Genomic DNA, 18,444 nt, shown 5'->3' with positions numbered 1-18,444 from the left:
CTGCCAGCCTGTCCCAGCAACCATGTGGGAAACTCTTCGTGGTAACTTCTTGGCCTGCCACAACCTCCAGCCTTCTTGTTAATCTATCACCTTTTATGATCCCACAAGACATTTACAACCTTCTCCTAGGAAATGAATATTTGAACAGCATGTCATTGATAAACAATGCTGGGTAACAAATATATCAGTTGCATTCAGTCAAGTTTATTAGCAAAAAGTTCTGGAGTCATGAATGAAATTGAAGGAGAGCATAACAGGCCTTACCTAACCTCTTCTCTTTTCTCAATACAGAGGACACCATTGGATCTGTCTTTATCCAAGGGGTAGCTCTTTCTAGCTCACAGTCTCACATTTAGTAGAGGCTATCTCTCTGCTCAGTTTTTAACTCACAAATTGGATCTAAGCTCTTTTCTACTTCAGATTCTCTTCATGGGGATTGTAGCACAGACCACAGCACATCTTTGAACTTTTAATTGTGTTGAATATTTTCACTTCCCCCAAGGCATTGTATGACACTGCATCCACATTTAGATTGGGGCTTTTATTTTCAGATCTCTACTGGCAGTGTGTGAAAAGCAAAAGTTTTGGGGTTGTCCTATGTTCTGGCTCTGCAACATCTTAGCCACAATCTTGAGTGAGTTATGTAAACACCGTAAACTTCATTTTCCAGATCTATGGAATGACAATAGTAATTGTACCTACATTACAGGGCTGTGATGAAAATCACCTACAACAGCAATTAGAATAATCCTGCTGAGCACATAAAAAGTGGTCACTAAATGACTTGTAACACTAACATCCTAGTTTTCCCCAACCATTGGGCCCACAAATCTTTCAGCCCCCAATGTCAATGAACAACACTGAACCACAGTGCATAATCACTTATGGTGAAAAACAAAACAAAACTTTCAGCCTCTGTCTTAATTAGAGTTTCTATTGCTGTGATAAAACACCATGACCAAAAGCAACTTGGAGAGGAAAAGGTTTATTTCATTTTATAGTTTGTAGCCCATAATCCAGGGAAGTCAGGGCAGAAACTCAAGGCAAGAACTGGTGCAGATGCGTGGAGGGGTGTTGCTTACTGGATTGTTCCTCATGGTTTACTCAGCCTGTTTTCTTATAATAGCACCCAGGACCATCAGCTCAGGGGTCACCCCACCCATAGTGAGCTGGGCCCTCCCATGTCAATCACTAATTAAGATGCCCTACAGGCCCGCCTATAGACCAATCCTATGGAGGCATTTTCTCAATGAAGTTTCCTTCTTCCCAGCTGTCCCTAGCTTGTGTCAAGTTGACATAAAAACTAGCCAGCACAGCCTCCCATCTTAGCTGACAAACTTTAAAAGAAATAAGTTTCATCATTTCTTTCTCCAAACACTTCTCCTTTGTGACCTAAATAAAACCACTAGAGGATACACAGATTAAAAGAAAAAATAATAACCTGAGTGAATCTGTTTTGAAGTTGTTGAAATAAGTTGTTGAAAACAAAGACCCAGGAGAAATGATAGCACAAGCTATTGGCTTGATAGTGACCCCTTCAGTCAAGCACCCATCCACAAGTGAAACTGCAAGGCAGTGTACGAGAGATGTGGCGTTGAGAAATCGAATGGGGTGAAAAAAATCTTCTGTAAGTAGTTAGGTCTGCTTTCATTTTGCCAGAGGTATGCTGATAATAACCGAAGTATGCCAAGTTATAAAATATGAGAGCCAGCCTCAGAAAAGAATAGAATAAAATTAGAGGCAAGGAAGTCAAAGAAAAAGAAAGCTTTAATTACCCATAATGATTAGAACATAATTTGTCCATTAAGGATCCTTAAAGGCTTTGCTCACATGCTTCCAAAGGCACCTCCCAATTTTACAAAAGCCAACCATTCCCAACCATGACCATTCACCCAATCCTTATTATGTTCCGGGCACAGCGCTGTGTTTTATTTTCAATATTTCACTCTATTTTCACAATTCTGTAAGATCTGGCAGAAAACAAAGCTTAGAGGTAATAACCGTAGGATATTTTTCCTACTTAACAAAGTCCTTCTCTCTCTCTCTCTCTCTCTCTCTCTCTCTCTCTCTCTCTCTCTCTCTCTCTCTCTCTCCCTCTCTCTCTCTCTCTCTCTCACACACACACACACACACACACACACACACACATCCAATCTCACATCCTGCAGGATGTTTCTTTTCCTTTCACCCCCTCTATTCCATATTGACTTTTTTCTTTCCTCAGTTGATTTGAAATTTGGAGGCTTTTTTCCCTTATTTTATAGTTGGATATTCCTGGAGAGCCAATCATGCACCAATTTGGTTCTGCTATTCTTTCATGCAATTCTGGACGAGTTGGATTCCTCAACTTTGCCCCAAATATAGGGGACGATGTAGGGCAAATTCTGTACCCATGGAACATTATCTAGGCTTATATGTCTACCAAATTGCAATGAATTCGATTTTTTTTTGCCCTTTACCAAGTTTCAGATTTCATAGGTATTTTCTGTTTGATATATTGGACCAAGGGCCAAAAAAAAAAAAGTCATTATCCTTCCTATAGAGAGCTGGAGCTCCAAGAATGCTGTAGAACAAAAAAGGAAGTCGGGGGAGGGGGGCTTTACTGTTTGTTTGTTTGTTTGTTTGTTTTATTTTTTATCATTGAACTCAAAAGCTTCCTTCCTTACATGAATTAGGGCTGTAGCCTATCTACTACATATTTCTTCCAAGTCTATCAGTGGCTGGGCCTGCCACCCTCCTATAAAAGTAGAATAGACAAAGAGAGGCAGAAGGCAATTTGGCAGCAAAGAACATTTTTCCCGGGCAGAAAATGGAGTGACTTTTAGCTTATCTGCTGTCACCTTGTTAATGTGATCATTGTTCTTCAAAATAAAATCTCTTCTTCTTACCCATGATGTCTTTCGTGTAAAAAAAAAAAAAAATAGAAAAGAAGCAACTAAAAACCCAGAGAGGAGGTACAAAAAAGGAAAAATAAAAGCCTAATCAAGAGACACTGAAAATCAACCTATTTCCAAGGAAGTCAACACTCAGTACACAATTATCCTAATTCTCCCTGGGGGGCATTTTGCTTGTTTTCTGAGCTAGGCATAGAAAGCACTGGAAACTCATGGCCCCTGTCATCACCCTTGGTTTTCAGAAGAGGAGCCACAAAAGCAGTATTAGTAGTGATGCAGAATTTTCCAGCTATTCAAGCTAAGGGCTTTGGGGCTACTGATGCGTGCCTCTGGCCTCTTTTCAAGTACTTCTTTATTTCAAAATTAGTCATCCGACTCTAACTCAATGCTGAAGGTTTCCAGAGAGAAAAACTTAGATAAGGAGGTGGGGGTATCATAGTTGTTAATGGTCAGATTCCATTCATGGCAAACACAACACAGAGACAAGATGGTGAGAGGAGGGATCTACTCCATTTTGAGGAATAAATCAAAACCTCCTCCCTGCTTAGTTGTAGGAGGAAGGCAAGAGAGGAGCAGACTACATTCCTGGGAGGCCTAGGTTCTCCAAAGCTGAGGCAACATGTGTAACTTTGCCCTGCTTGGAGTTCAACTTTCAGCATCTGGCTACTGGAGTACCAGAATCTGACTCAGATTAATTCCCTCTGCATCTCGTGCCTGTCATTTGGGGAGCCTGTAGCTCTAGTCACAATAAGATCATTGAGTCAGGCTCACTAGCAAGGCCACCAGAATCAGCAGCATCCTTTAGAAGAGTGGACCCTCTTGCTATAGCCACTGAGCACCCAGGAGAGAGGGAGCCAAGAGTATGCAGAGGCATTCAATGGGCTACAGAGAACATGAGCACATTCTGCCTTGAAAACAGCCAGGAAATCCTTCCACTTGGGTTTATCTTTATGCACAGAGAACTGCATAGTACAATAGAAAGTGCAGCCAGAAGATCAGTGCTGTCTTTAGCTTCCTAGAGCCTTATCCTACCCCTTAAATTCCTTTTTTAAACTTGTATCTATTTATTTTTTTAGCCCTAATTCTTAATATGTCTTCTACAATCCACCCTCCCACAAGTGCAGAGAAAGGGCAAAGAACAACTAAAAGCAAACAGGCAAAAGTCAAACACAACAACTCACCCTACCTTAAAAGTCACCTAAAACCTTGTATACCATAACCTATTTATCCTAATGGAGTCATTTCAGAAGTTCCCTCCTCCATCAGCTTCACTTGGCTTCTCATGCCACCTCACAAAGGGAAGATGGTCTCCCCACCCTGAGGATGGACTGCAGGACACTATGCATGGCCTTTCAACTCTAATGGGTCAGTATCTTCCTGGCTTTCAAGTGCCCTTAGCCATGCCTGATGCCCAGATTCAAGCCCAATGCCCAGAAAGAGGTGCTGCTATTCCATAAAGTTTTGCTTCCCAAATGATCACCTCCTTTGAGGTACTGACCACAATGTACACCCTAAAGGCTACAGAATAGAATGCAACTCATTATGGAGCTAAGAAACAGGCAAAATCTGGGACTTAGCAGTTCCAATATTTTATCAAGTAGCAGTAGCAGGTGCGGAGGGGTGATTTCTGAATGGTGAATGTTTGTACTGAGATTTCTTGTTCATCGGGGCATGCTCAATCCAGTGTAACATTTGGCTTTGCTCCCTCCCCTAGGCACACTGTTGGTATTTTCATGTCCCATCTGCCAGTGCCTCTGGAGGACATTAGGCTAAGTGGGTTGATTCGGAAAGGACACCCACTGTCCTGGCCCTCTGCCTAAGACATGCAAACAGAGAGCAGCTTTCCAGACATAAAGCTCTTGCTTGTACCAACGACGCATTATTTTAAATATTCTTTTTTTGTTTTTTGGTTTTTCGAGACAGGGTTTCTCTGTGTAGCTTTGCGCCTCTCCTGGAACTCACTTGGTAGCCCAGGCTGGCCTCAAACTCACAGAGATCCGCCTGGCTCTGCCTCCCAAGTGCTGGGATTAAAGGCGTGCGCCACCACCGCCCAGCCTTATTTTAAATATTCTTATTATCTATATCCACTGTGGGCTGAGCATCTACAAGTGCAACATGTTAAGTCCTTCAGCTGCATTCTTTCACTTAATTCTCCTTTAAGGAGACACAAAGTGAGTATTAAGATGGCCACTTGAGAACTAAAGAAACTGTGGGCCTGTAACTTGCCCGCCCCCCCCCCCCCCCCCCCCCCCGCAACTAATACATAGCAGGGTAAGGATTCAGACTCAGATCTGTCACATACCAAAGCCCGGCTTCCCTTATGCCACATAGTCTCTGCAAAATCTACAGACGACAGAAGCAACAATAAGCACCATGATAGAACCAGTGGAAGTCGCCAAAGCTTCACTCTAAGATAAATGTATAGTTTTTTATATGTATGTATGTATGTATGTATGTATGTATTTATTTATTTATTTATTTATTTATTTATTTATAGACAGTGTCTCACTCTGTAGTTCTGGCTGGCACTGAACTTGGTTTATAGCCTATGCTGGCCTTGAACTCATGATCCTTCTGCCTCAGTCTCCTGAGGGCTGGGATTACAGATGTACACCACAATGCCCAACTTCATGCTTACTGTTTAAAAACCAAGCATCCACTTTAAGAAACATTTTTAAAAATTTGAAAAATCCCAATAAAGAACACAAAATCAGATAAATTAGCTTAAGAATCGGAAACACTGGAAAAAATTGACAAAATGATCTTTGCCACAAGATGGTAGCAATCAACCTCTGAGCGCAGAGTTCTCAGGAATAAACTAAGGGGCCTGAGCTGACATTACTACTGATTTAAAAGCCTTGCTTCTGGAAAATCTGAATGACTAGGTATCTTGGTACAGGTAATGACAGTAGTTGCTGGGCTCCCTGACAACTGACTATGAGTTTGCATGAGTGTCTTGGTCCTTGTGCATTCGCTTGAGTGTTTAAGTGGTTATTACACACCTGCCCAAATCACTAAAACACTCTCCTAAGCCAGAAACAACAGGAGCCTGGAACTTGAGTCACATGGCCCACTTTCCCTGAAACCCATATTTCTAGCCCTTTCAAGCCTCGCCCAAATGTAGTCTGTCAGCGCCAAGATCTGGTATTGTTGGTAAGTAGCTGTGCCATTCTTCAGATTGGGGAAATTCAGCAGGGGTTAAGGAGGAAAGAAAACAGAGAGTTGTTTTTCCTTGAATTATCCCTGTGCTTATAAGGCAATCATACAAAACAATTGTTCCACAGCTTTAAATCTAGTAAATAAAACTCCCTTTGAGACTCCAGTTTGAAAGATGTTGAAGATCACTGTAACTACATTGTTTCTGTAATAAACACACGCCCCAAACCTCTAACATTTTTATAATGAAAGCTGGTATAATAAAATTTGGGTTGATACAAAAAGCAGTCATTTTCCCTTCGGCTGTTTCCTATGCTGAATGTAATATCTACCTAGTCTCAGGTTGAAGTCACCTTTGATTTAAGGGTCTGGTCTCTTTATGGATGAGCCATCCAGTGGCAGCTGAGATGTCATGTCCTTGCTGAGACTAATGCTCAAAGACAAAGTCATAGCATGCTGACAGCCACAAGAAATTGAACCCTCTGCCTAGGAGTTCTATGGTGGGTCCCCATGCCTCCCTGGCTTGTCAGTCACTTTCACCTCTTTGACATGTGCATCTCCCCCCCCAACTTGTCAGCATCTCAAGGGTATGCTGGGTCAAGCTATTCAGATGGACCTTCTTCTGCCAGTCTTTCTACTTAGCTTTAAATGAGAAACTTCTGGCAGGTACCTTGATGAGCATTCTTGCTTTCATACTCCCTCCTGTCCCTTCGTCCTTTAGGCTTAATGAGTAAATGCTACCTGGCTATTGAGTACTCCTTCTGGATCTGCTGATCTGTATCAAAATGTATGAACTTAGGTTCTTAATGGGGAGGGATACTGAAAATCGGGGTGATTGCAGAGTCCTTATTTCTTGTCCAGGTCAATGATTCTTTACCCTGGACCCACCCCTGGAAACTCCCAATTTAATTAGTCTGGAGTGCGGCCTGCCCACGAATGATGGTTAGTTACCATATATGTGAATGATATTAGGGATTTGGAAATCCACTACAAAATCTGGAAGCTGCAGCATTCCAGACACATTGGACACATTGCCCCAGCCTCAGCAGCACCCATCAGAAGTTGTCGTCCTCCCTCCACTTCGGTAAGAAAGATGCACAAAACCAGAGCTTCCCCCATCATCACACCTGCAAATGCAAGTCAGAGGGAATGTTCTCAGGTGGCAGGGTGATACACACACTGTGGAGAGCTGCACACGGCACTATTGGTTAGATAATGGCAGTTTTCAGGGATGGGCCTGAATCAGTCTCCACAGAGGTAGTCAGTGGTGGCAAACGTCCAACAAAGTGGTTTCATTCAGGCAAAGAGAACAGCCAGCATCAGCTCTCACACTGCCTACCTCCAGTGGAACAACCCGACTGGGGGCTCCGGGGATCTGCAGAAGAAACCTAAATAAGGAGCCAGCACTAACGATCGGTGGTTATAATGAGAGTATTAACTCCAATGCAGGGAGAACACTAAGAACAGTTCGACACTTTCCAAAGAGGGTTCTGTGTGTGGCCAGTCTTATGAAACAAGAAAGAAAGTGAAGAACAATACAAAAGAAGTGGGCAGCACTCAACGTGGTTTAAAACACTTAACAGACAGCCACTGAAGATGGGAAAAGGAAAGAGAAGGGAACTTGAACTCAGTTCAAGGCTGCTTAAGGAGTTGCAGGGACATAAATCTCTCCTCACTCAATCTCAGAGAGAGAGTATGATCCTGCGGGATTCCCAGAAGTCCCAAAGTCAGGGATGGGATTGGGTGGTGGTGGTGGTGGAGGGGCAGGGATGGAGGAGAATGGGTGAGGAGGCCTAGGATGATTCCAAGTAAGATGCAGTTCCTTTCCCCAAAATCCTGAGCCAGGATCTTGTCCTAGAAGAATCCTCATTAGCCTATCCCTGCTCTCTCCTTCAAACGTTTCAATGTAGACCAGAACAGCTGGGAGAAAGACTGAACTCTCCCTCAGTCTTGGAGAGTCCATCTTCTCAGAAAGACCACAAAATTCAGGACATGCAGCATGAACAGCACAAGGAACCGGAAACTTAGGAGCCCCTGACTGTAAATGTCAAAGTCAGTTGTGAATGAGGGCCAGACGCGCTTTCCTTCCTCACATCTGTCCCTGTGAACGGGCTCACTTTTTTCAGGAAACACAGTACTGTTTCAACCCAGAATAGGAAACAGCTACAGACAGAAGGGCAAGTCCCTCTCCAGGAGCCCGGCCTCCCCCAGCTCCCCTCCCTCTTTGTCTTGCCAGGAAATGCTGCAAACCCCAAATACCTTCATTCTTGGGCATGCAGCAGGCAAGAGCCATGCTTGGATTCCCGCTCTGCTTCTTAAGGAAGGGCCTTTTCTTTTATGCAAAGCTTCTCGGAATGCCAGAGAACTGAAAGCTGATCTGTTTAAGTCAGCATACAGGGCAGGGGGGTTGGGAGGGCGAGAGGGGGCAACCTTCAGCAAGGAGGATGGCAGATTTTCACACAACCCCTGCACTGCCTCTGGGACACCCCCCTGGAGGGGGAGATGGTCTCACCCAAGTGCTGGGCCAGCTGCTAATCCCTTTGGGGTTCACTTGAATGGCAAATCAGGACTGGGACAGCCTCAGACACACCCTGTCTCCAAAGGAGGGGCTTAGTGCTATTCCATTTCCAGCTCTGCACAGCTCACAATACAGTGGTACTTCTTTACAGTCTTGGAATTCCAAGTGCAGTTGACTAAGGGATCCTTAGCATCAGCATCACCTGGGAGCTTGTTAGAAATGCAGAACCTCAGGCCTGACCCATTTAAGAAGCTCTGCCAGGTGCCCGGTGGCTATGGAAACCATTAGCACACTGCTAGAAACAGGAAGCTGAACAATACTAAAAGCCAGGGAGCCACAGGAGCCCAGACCCTATGCTTCTTGCCCAGTCCCAAGAAGGGATTCATTCCATCCCACCACTCCATTTTTCTCATCAGGATGGCACTGGTTTGCTTGGCTGTGAAATTTTTGCTTGGTGTGAGGGCTGTGCAACAGGTTGGCAAATATTTGCACACCTATCCAAGAGACGAAGAGAGTGGTTACGATTAGAATTTGCTCTTTGTGGGTTGCAAATGATTTTCCGAACCCCTCCTACTCTACACACACACACACACACACACACACACACACACACACACACACACACACACCACCACCAACAACAACAACAACAACAACAACAACAACAACCTCCACCTGTATCAACATGCTCGACGATTGACTACAGATAACAGAAACAGCACAAGACATGACTCATGAAGTCACTTCACAAACATCAGTAATCCTGGACCATGTTTAAGCTCTCTCTTGGCGGAAAGGGAGTTCAGGGACTTTCACAGCCCTTCTCCAATAGCTATATGTTGTCATGGCATCTGCTTCACCTCCCACTTGAGCTCAGCAAGTAAATCCATGAGCTAAGATGAAGTAGATGAGAGAAAAAGAAAAAAAGAAAGAAGCAGTTCTGAGCTTCTGAAGAACAACTAGAGAGGAGAATGGACTGCTTCCTTCTCAGAAAATCACCAGAACTTTGCATGGCCACCACTTTCATGGTAGGCTTCTGCATCTTATTTGCACACAGGAAGAATCTGAATGGTGCTAAGGTTCTGGGTTGTACCAAGACAGCCCACATCAGACCTGATGTGGTGATGCACACCTGTAATCTTGGCACTGTGGAATCTGAGGTATTTCTGTGAGTTTGAAGACAACTTGGTCTACATCCTAAATTTCTGGCCAGCCAGAACTCCATGGTGAGACTCTATCTCAAAACAACAAGTCTTTCCCAGGGAAAAGCACCCCAATCGGTTATTCAAGACTAAACATCCAGCTCTGAAAACATATACACAAGGAATATTGCACAGACTGAGCAGGTTATAATTAGGAATATGTGAGTATATACACATATGTCACGTGACAACAATTAATCTTTTTTCTTTAAAGAGGCCATAATTTGAAAGAGAGCAATGAGGAGTATATGGGAGGGCTTAGGGGGAGGAAGGGAAGAGGGGAATGATATAACTATACTATAATCTTAAAAACAAAAGAAAAAGTATTTAAAACAAAATCCCCAAATCAACAGCAACTCTGGCCTCCACCTTGTATAAGTGACCCAGACTGGATCTTCAGCCTTCTCAGTATCTATCAGTGGCATCAGTGGGTGGCATAGTTGTTGCCTAAAATACTGCTAATTACACTGTATCCCACCATGAGTGGAGGAAAGGCAAGGGCTGGAGAAAAGCGAGAGGAAAATTCAGCAAGAGATGAAGCAGAGAAGGTGGCCTTGTGGCTCTTGGAAACAATCAGGGTGGGCTTCTACAAGGAAAGCTGAGTGAAAATGGTATTCCAAACGCTTCTGCAGAGCTCCAGTCTTGCCTTGAACAACATTCACTCCTGAAAGGGCTCTCACAAATGAAAGGAAATGTGCCATTGTTTTATTTTCTCTGGGAAGTCATAATAGGTTTTAAAAGGTTAATCTCTCTCTCAGCCCTGTTTTTTCCCTTCCAGTGACCCCAAGCTGAAAAGGAAAAATATTTGCACTTGGTGTTTAAAAACCACAGTGAATTAGCTTTTGTTGTTCATGGCAAAGACGTTATTTAGCTGCCCAGAATCAAACCAGATGTCAAGGGAAAAAGAGTGCCCTGTATCCTGTGGACTTGCCTTTCACCTTGAAAGAAGGGCCAAGGGGGAAGCAAGGATGAGATGACAGAGTGGAGCAAGTCTAGAGGTATGCAAGTCTGATGCAAGGTTCTGATATAAGCACTGCTCAGCTCTGGGTAGGGTGTTATCTGGAACACTTGCAGTAGCCAAGATGCATAATGCCTAAGGATTCCTAGGCTTCCTTCTGTGGACACTGGGCAAGGAGCACTATTCCCATAGGTGATAAAGACCAATGACAACACTACAGAAAGATGGAGAAGAGTTCAGCTGGACTTGCTGGAACACTCCATGTATCAGAGAAGGTGAAACAAGGAGTTCTGGTCTCCCCTGGATTCAAGAGGATTGGTGGTGTGTACACTTCGGAAGTGCACTTCTCTAGAGAAGGAGGAGCTCACACTCACAGTAGCTAAAAGAGAGGTGCACCTGCTGATAAAGGAGATGTAGTTCGAGCATCAACAGTATGGCTACCAATGGCAATCTAGTTTATGATGGAGCCAGACTTAGTATTTTGTGGCTTTGTACTCCACTGGGATCTTAGCATCTCCTTATTATTTGGTCCAAATTTCCCTCTTACAGAATGAGTGTAGAATTTAAATGTGGCATCAGGTGCTCTGAATCGGATATAGCCCTTTCAGTGACCAGGACCACAAGCTGGCATGTCAAACGGCCAAGGCATCTGCTGGGGTTATCGTTTGCATGGTAAGTTGTGCCAGTAGTTGGCCCCAAATCAGTTTTCCAGAGTCCTTCTCCTGAGTTCCAGCCATACCCACTCATATGGTCTATAACCAGTGACTTGGGGATTGCAGCTGTCCAACAATCTGTGCTCTCTCTCATCTCCCTTGAGAAATCTAGATGTAGGCCACTGAACTTCCTTTGCCTTATTCTTGACGATTCCAAAACAGGTCAAATGATTTTTGGAGAGTAGCCACAAGCTAATTTTGTATTCACCACTGACCCGTTTTAAGTTTCCTGGCATTCTGGGAAAAAGTTAGGTGAATGACTTTTCTTCCTGTTTGCCTAAGTCTCTGATCCCTGGAGGCAAACTTGCTGCCCAGATCAATGTGATTTATTCAGAGTTACTGCTACTTGTCAGTAGATTGCTGCCCATCTGCTGGATTCCTATACATATGTGAACATGTGTGCAAAATTAAAGATTCAGCCAGCCACAGCCTGGAGCTGCCTTGCCCCACAGCTGCTCCAGCCTCCACCAGGCCTGATTCCAACATCTATTAAAGCAGCAATACCACATGGTAAAGAGATAGAAAGTGGGCTGGGCATGTAGTTCAGTGGTAGAGTGTCTAACATGTGCAAGGCCCTGGGTTCAGCCTCCGATAGTAGAAAAATATGAGATGTGATAAAAGCACACCACAGCTCCCAAGTTTGTCAGTTGGCTTCCATCAGATTAGCTGAGTGGAGTTTAGGTAGCACTCTATGTCCCTATAGAACCACACAACTAGGTACTTAGTTTCTGCTCTCACCAAGGAAGTGCCGCCATTTTGTTTTCTTGTATCAGAGCAGACACACAGATAGAAAGCTAAGGAGAAAGCAAAGTCTGTGAAGTACTGGAAAAAACAGTCAATATTCTTTGCTTCTGTGGTTCATCCAAACCCAGAAGGAAGCTCCATACTTTCAACAAAAGCCTAGAGCTAGGAAAATAAAAAAAATCAAGATGCAAATTGACAGTTTCTCCAGGAACAGTCCTGTAGCAACACCTTTATTTCATCACAAGAAGTCAATCCCCCTCTGCCTCTCACCCAAGATTTCCTCATTTGTTTTGTTTTAAGGCATTTAGTTGTTATTTTTCTTCTTTCTTCATACACTAAGAGATATATGCAGATGAGCCTGCAAGGCTTACCATAAGAACAGAAGTCAAATTTTTCATTTTCTACACAAATCTAAAGCCACCATGTAATGGCAGTTTCCTTGTGGTAATATAGTAACAATATTTAGGAAATATTTATTGAACACCTATTGTATATGAGACGTTGATTAAAGTACTTTATATGTGCTATATCAATCAATTCTCACAGAACAACTTTGTAGTAGATAGAACTATTAGCTCTGTTTTGCAGGTCAAGAAACAGATGTCAAGTAACTAAATAATTTGCTAAAGACATTGGAGGTGTCTCTGGCAGAAACTGCAATCCTGGCTGCTATGCTGGCTTATCCCAATGACAGATATTAAGGACACAATTCTCCTGTTCTAGAAAGCATAGATTCATCATCTCCCATCACTCATATCTCAATCTAAGGCCAACAGACAATAAGCAAGACCAGAATTGAAGTTCTCTTGCTTGCTTTGCTGAGTGTTTCAGGAAGAACATTGATTTGTAGAGTTTGTGTGTGTGTATGTATACATAGGTATATGCATGCATTTGCATATATGATGTTATAATTTAAGTGTGAAGTGTCCCAAATAACTTCATGTGTTTCAATAGTTGGTCTCTAGCTGGTACCATTGTTTGGGGGAGGTTATGGAACTTTTATGAGGTGGAACATACCTGTAGAAAGTGGGTGGCTATGGGGTGGGCCTTCAAGATTAGAGCTCAGCTTTGGTTCTAGCCTGTGCTCTCACTTTTTTTTTCCTGGCTGGCACCATATTAACAAGCCACACTGACAGTTCCTGCCACCATAGATAGAACTCCAACTCTTTCCTAGGATACCTTCCCCATTTTGATGGTCTGTATTCTCTTAGGCAGTGAGTCAAAATAAATTATTCATCTCTTAAGTTGCTTCGGTCAAGTACTCTGTCACAGCAACAAGAAAAGTTACAATTGATATGAGTAGTTACACGTACCCTTTATACTCCCATGAGCCTGAGTAAGAAGTTTCCATTACAAGTGAAGTTGAAAACAAAACCTTTGTTCCTGCTACCTCACCTTGATCTCCACTGATGCTCCCATTAACCCTTCTAGAAAGACTAGGAACTCTCTTTGGCTCTTAGCTGCCCCTCAGTATTGGAGCCATTTACATGCCAGGGCTTCAGTTTGTCAGCAGCAATTACAGAGTAGCTAGAACACAGGAGACCAAAGACAAACTAATACAAATTAAGACATTTAGAGAGGAGTAAGTGTCTGTTGAGGGATCAAGTGAGCTTTCACGTTCTTCTTTTGGCACTTTCTGCCCTTCAGGCGCTCACTCTTCCTTTCTTTCCCTGATCTCTGGTCTCACCAATACAGAAGCTTCATTCCACCCCACCTTCCTTTAACTTTTCCCTCATGCTTAAGTCAAGTCACCTGACAATGGTTTAAGAACTTCCTAGAGTGTTCACATTTTAATGTGACTGTCCAGATGCTCGGAGAACACACCTGCCATGGCAGACTAGAGGATGGAAAAGGATTTCGGTATAAAGAGAAACTATGGGGTTTTCTAGGGTTCTAGAATCAGCTAACAACTTGATTTCATGAGGATCTTAGGAAAAGGAGTATTGTACCCAGAAAGAGAAAGAACAATTTAATCATCTTAAAATCAGGCCCACCATGGACAGAGAGATAACATTAGGTAGTATCCCAGGCACTTCATTATTCTACTATTTTGTCTACCTTTGATTCATTTTCAGCTAGCACTGACACTTTGAGTATGAGTGCTAAAGAGAAAGCGTCACTTCCTCAACCCATTGCTCTAAGTCACGGATATAATTCCTGACTATAGAGAGATAGATATAGGTATATAGATGGATATACATATATATATATATATATATATATAGAGAGAGAGAGAGAGAGAGAGAGAAAGAGAGAGAGAGAGAGATGCATGCAGTAGCAATTAACAAAAAAGGACATTAATTTGAAGGTGAGCAGGGAGGTGTATGTAAGAGGTTTTGGAGGAAGGAAAAGGAAGGGAGGAATATTGTAATTATATCAAAATCTAAAAAAAAAGGACAAAAAGATTGGAGCTTTAAAAAAAGAGTTGACTATATTAATGGAAAGACATTAGAGGCCTAGGCATCATATTGTCACGGGTCCTCTGATATATTGCATCACAGGGTAAACATAGAAAAGTTAAGATATCCACTTTTAATAAAATCCCCAAGAAAACTTCAGTCTTGACATGTTATTTAGTAAGAAATTATTTCAGCCACTATAATACTAGCCTTCACTGAGCTCCTGATGAATGCAAATTGAGTTTACTTATTTTGGCTTCTTCAGATAAGGAAATTCCAGAAACTTTCCAGTTTCTTTGCGATTTATTTGAAATGACATCATGCATGCACATGCAGTCTTCTCACCGAACCCAACACTAGGAGAATGGATGAAAGCGAGTGATAAGGCCAGCTGAAAGCTTAAGCAGCCAATTTGGAGAAGGGAGAATATTGGAAGGAAATAAAACATTTACTCCCCTCATTTGTCCACCCGATGACAAATGATTGGTCAGCTACAGAACTAGCGGCAAAGGGATCCAACAGATGAATGTGGAATTCCAGGCTGTTTATGGAGAGTATAAGGAAGATTCCCCCAAAGTATAAAACAGGGCAGCATTTTTATTTGCCTCTATTTGAAATGATTGACTAGGAGATGATGTGATTCACAAAGAAAATGGAATCTTTAATGCTCTACAGACTTACTCTGACTTTCTCCTTTAAAACTTATTAAATTACTTTTGCTGCCTCTGAGTTACAAGATGCTAAACTCAGTACTGTGTTTCTGCCCTGAGTATTTTTTTTTAGCCTGGAATTTCATCCCCCAGTTTCCCTTTCCCTTTGTGAAAGCATACCATTAAATGGAAGACAAAAGGCAAGAAAAACTGTCTTATCTTTCTGTCAGCAGTGTGGATGGAGTTCATCCCTGAGAATTTAGCAAATGACTGTAGATGTAACCAACCTTCTTATTAAATAAGAAACACAGAACCAATGCAAAGAAGAAAGCCAAGAGGTCAGAGCTAAGAGCTAAAACCTTACCCTTCCTCCTGCAGTGGTCCTACCTCTCCGAACCAGAGCTACCCCTGTGTTTAAGTCTTTATAGAGAGTTCCTGTTCTGCCTTCTCATTGGTTGTAAACCCAACCACATGACTGCCTCATCACGGCCTGTCTGTATAGGACTCCAGGTTTTCCATGATTGGTGTTGAGATTAAAGGCATGTGTATCCAATAATGGCTGTATCCCTGAACACACAGAGACTTACCCAGCTCTGCCTACCAAGTGCTGGGATTACAAGCATATGCCACCACTGACCTGCTTTCCTATGGCTTGCTAATAGCTCTGACCCCCGGGCAACTTTATTTATTAACATACAAATAACATTTTAATACAAATAAAATATCACCATAAATGACCCTCAGGGACAGCAGCCTAGTCTAAGTTCTTCTTGGTATCACCTCAATAAAGCTCCCAACATGTCCATCCAATCAGGGACATCCATTCTAGGGCTGGCTGGAGGCAGCACCACATTTCACAGATAGATCAGAAAACAATGTCAAGTTATGGTAAGTGTGTGAAAATATCAACTGAGAAAGTATGAAAGTAAACTGAAAGTCAACCTGTTAATGTAAAATGTGGCTTCAGAGTGATCCAAACTTCCCACAAGCTAGCTCGTTTTTGATTGTCCTAACTTGTCTATGAAGAAATTGATCATGGCACTAGTGTCCTAGGAAAATAAGAAAAAGGGACAAGTTTTCCTAACCAGGCTTCTAAGCATTGAAAAGCCACAGGGTCCTGCTATGAAAGTGTAAAGATTTTCGTTCTAGAGAGCTGGGTAGCAGTTGCTGTCCGTGCCTCCTCCCATAGCTCCTCACTCTCCCTGTGTGTCCAAATGCTACTACAGGGCCAGCTGTATGCACACTGACCGCTTCTCCTCTCAGACACCAGGTCTTTCTGTTGTTCCGCCCATTCATGCTAAAAGACTATTCATTACAGTCTAAAATTAGAAGCAGCCAAATGTTAATTAACAGTAGAACAGATACATAAATCCTGGCATTTTCATGCCATGCTATAATCCACTGTTATACCCAACAACATCTGGGGTAAATCTCCGAGATACAACATTGAGTAAAAGAAGCCAGATACAAAAAGAAGACATGTTTTATGACTCCATTTTTATAAACCTAATCTGTGATGCTAAAAATAAAAATAGCAGTTTCCTTTGGTGAGGAAGAAGAGCCTTTGAAGGACTCCAAGGTGGCAATAATATTTTAGGTCTTGACTTGGCAGGTCAGTACTGGGATGTATTCTTTAGGTAATAATTCATTGAGCTGTGTGATTTGGACAGTTTTCTGTATGTATGTTAAGAAATCATTCAGCGTAAAAACATACTAATTATTGTTTTTGTTAATCAGGCTGTGTTAGGCACAGAAGAGGATAAAACAGAATTTTTAGACAAGACTTATGGTTCTTGCCCTTTCCTCCACCCTCATGAGAAATGAATAATAGCAAAAGCCTTTATTTGGGGGTGGCATTTTGGTGTGGGTCGTCTTGCTTAAATGGCACAATGACTTTTTCAGTGCTGGAGATGGAACCCAGGGCCTTGTGCATGCTACATGCTAGCCAAGTGCTCTTCAGCTCAGCTCTTCAAGTGGCTCTTCAACCCAACCCCACAATGACTTATTTGTAAATGGACTTTCAATGCTTTCATGTACTTGGAATGCACACAGCTTCCAGGTCCCCACCATTTCTTCTTATTGCTGTGCCAGCTACCTGCCTGGCTTTGAAGGCACTTGTGTGTTGAAACCTGTAACTCAAGTGTCCTTCCAGAGGTGACATATGGAGCTATTGTGCCAGGGATACCAGCCCACCACAGTGTCAGTAATGAACAAGCATGCAGCTGGAGAGGAACAGTAAATAACAAGGAGAACCAGGATAAGCCAGGTTGTGTTTTCTGCCCCTATGCTGCCCTCTAAGGGCTGTCTTAGCCTACTTTGTCTTGCTGTTGTAGAATGTTCAAGACTATACTTTATAATGGTAATTTTGGTATATGGATCTGGATGCTGGGAAATCTAAATTAATGGTATTGGCATTTGTTTGGCTTCTGGTGAGGAGCTTGTACTACTTCGGTTGATGGTAAGCAGCAGACAGACAAGTCAACATACATGGAAGAGAAGAGAGGGGCCAAGCTCTTGCAATAGCTAACTCATCCCTATGAGAAAAGCATTAAAAGCATTAATTTGTCCATGAGGGATCTTGCTCCTGATTCAAACACCTCCCTCCCAGCCCCACTTTTCCAATTCTGTATGTTGGGAAATTCAAGTTATAACACATAAGCTCTGGGGAGAAATCCTCAAGACCTACTAAGACAGGAGACAGAGAGGCAAGTATTTGAGATGAGAGTATCAATGTCTAGGAAATATGAATATGATCTTACTGGCATGCCCTTGGGGACAGTTTTTTCAAGTCAGGAAGTCACTATTTGCCTTCCCTACCACTTTTACTCCTCTAGTTTTCTATTAGTCAAGACTCATGTCTGAATGCAGTCACTTACAGCAGGCTCTGGGGAGATTGTGAATACCACTCAGAAGATTCAGTATCCTAGTCCCGACCTTAATCAAAACTTTGCTTCATCTTCTAGTTGAACTACAGTTCCAGCTCTTCCTTGACATGCAACAAAGACCTGTGCACATGAAAGGAGAACCAAGAACTTGGGCTTCACCTTCAAGCAAGACTCCACCGCAGAGGAGTTTGGGAAATATAAGCAAGCCATGGAATGAGGGAAAGAGGAGAGAGCATGGCTATTGGTAAGCAATGGCTATTTTTTCTTCATATTAATTCTCTCCTCCTCATCTGGAGGGTCAACTACAGTGCTTCAGGGACCATAA

At 42.7% G+C, this 18,444-nt stretch overlaps 1 protein-coding gene across 3 annotated transcripts in view; it reads right to left on the bottom strand.

Moving 5' to 3' along the window:
- Positions 1 to 18,444, bottom strand: part of Nhs (NHS actin remodeling regulator) — a 342,196-nt gene that overhangs the window by 91,946 nt on the left and 231,806 nt on the right. Inside the window, exon 1 of one of the 3 annotated variants that reach the window (XM_052721254.1) lies at positions 8,310 to 8,392. The exons of the other annotated variants lie outside the window; for them this stretch is intronic. Coding sequence (XP_052577214.1) covers positions 8,310 to 8,343 — 34 coding nt within the window. The 5' untranslated portion in view covers positions 8,344 to 8,392. Of the gene's footprint in view, positions 1 to 8,309; positions 8,393 to 18,444 lie in introns of those variants that run through there. 3 annotated transcript variants of the gene reach the window in all.

The sequence above is a fragment of the Peromyscus californicus genome, unplaced genomic scaffold (assembly GCF_007827085.1).
Source record: "Peromyscus californicus insignis strain IS unplaced genomic scaffold, ASM782708v3 Scaffold_10__1_contigs__length_136768540, whole genome shotgun sequence".
In the NCBI taxonomy this organism is placed as follows: Eukaryota; Metazoa; Chordata; class Mammalia; order Rodentia; family Cricetidae; genus Peromyscus; species Peromyscus californicus.
Note: the sequence above shows the minus strand (reverse complement) of the source record. Positions and strands in the feature narration are given on the sequence as shown.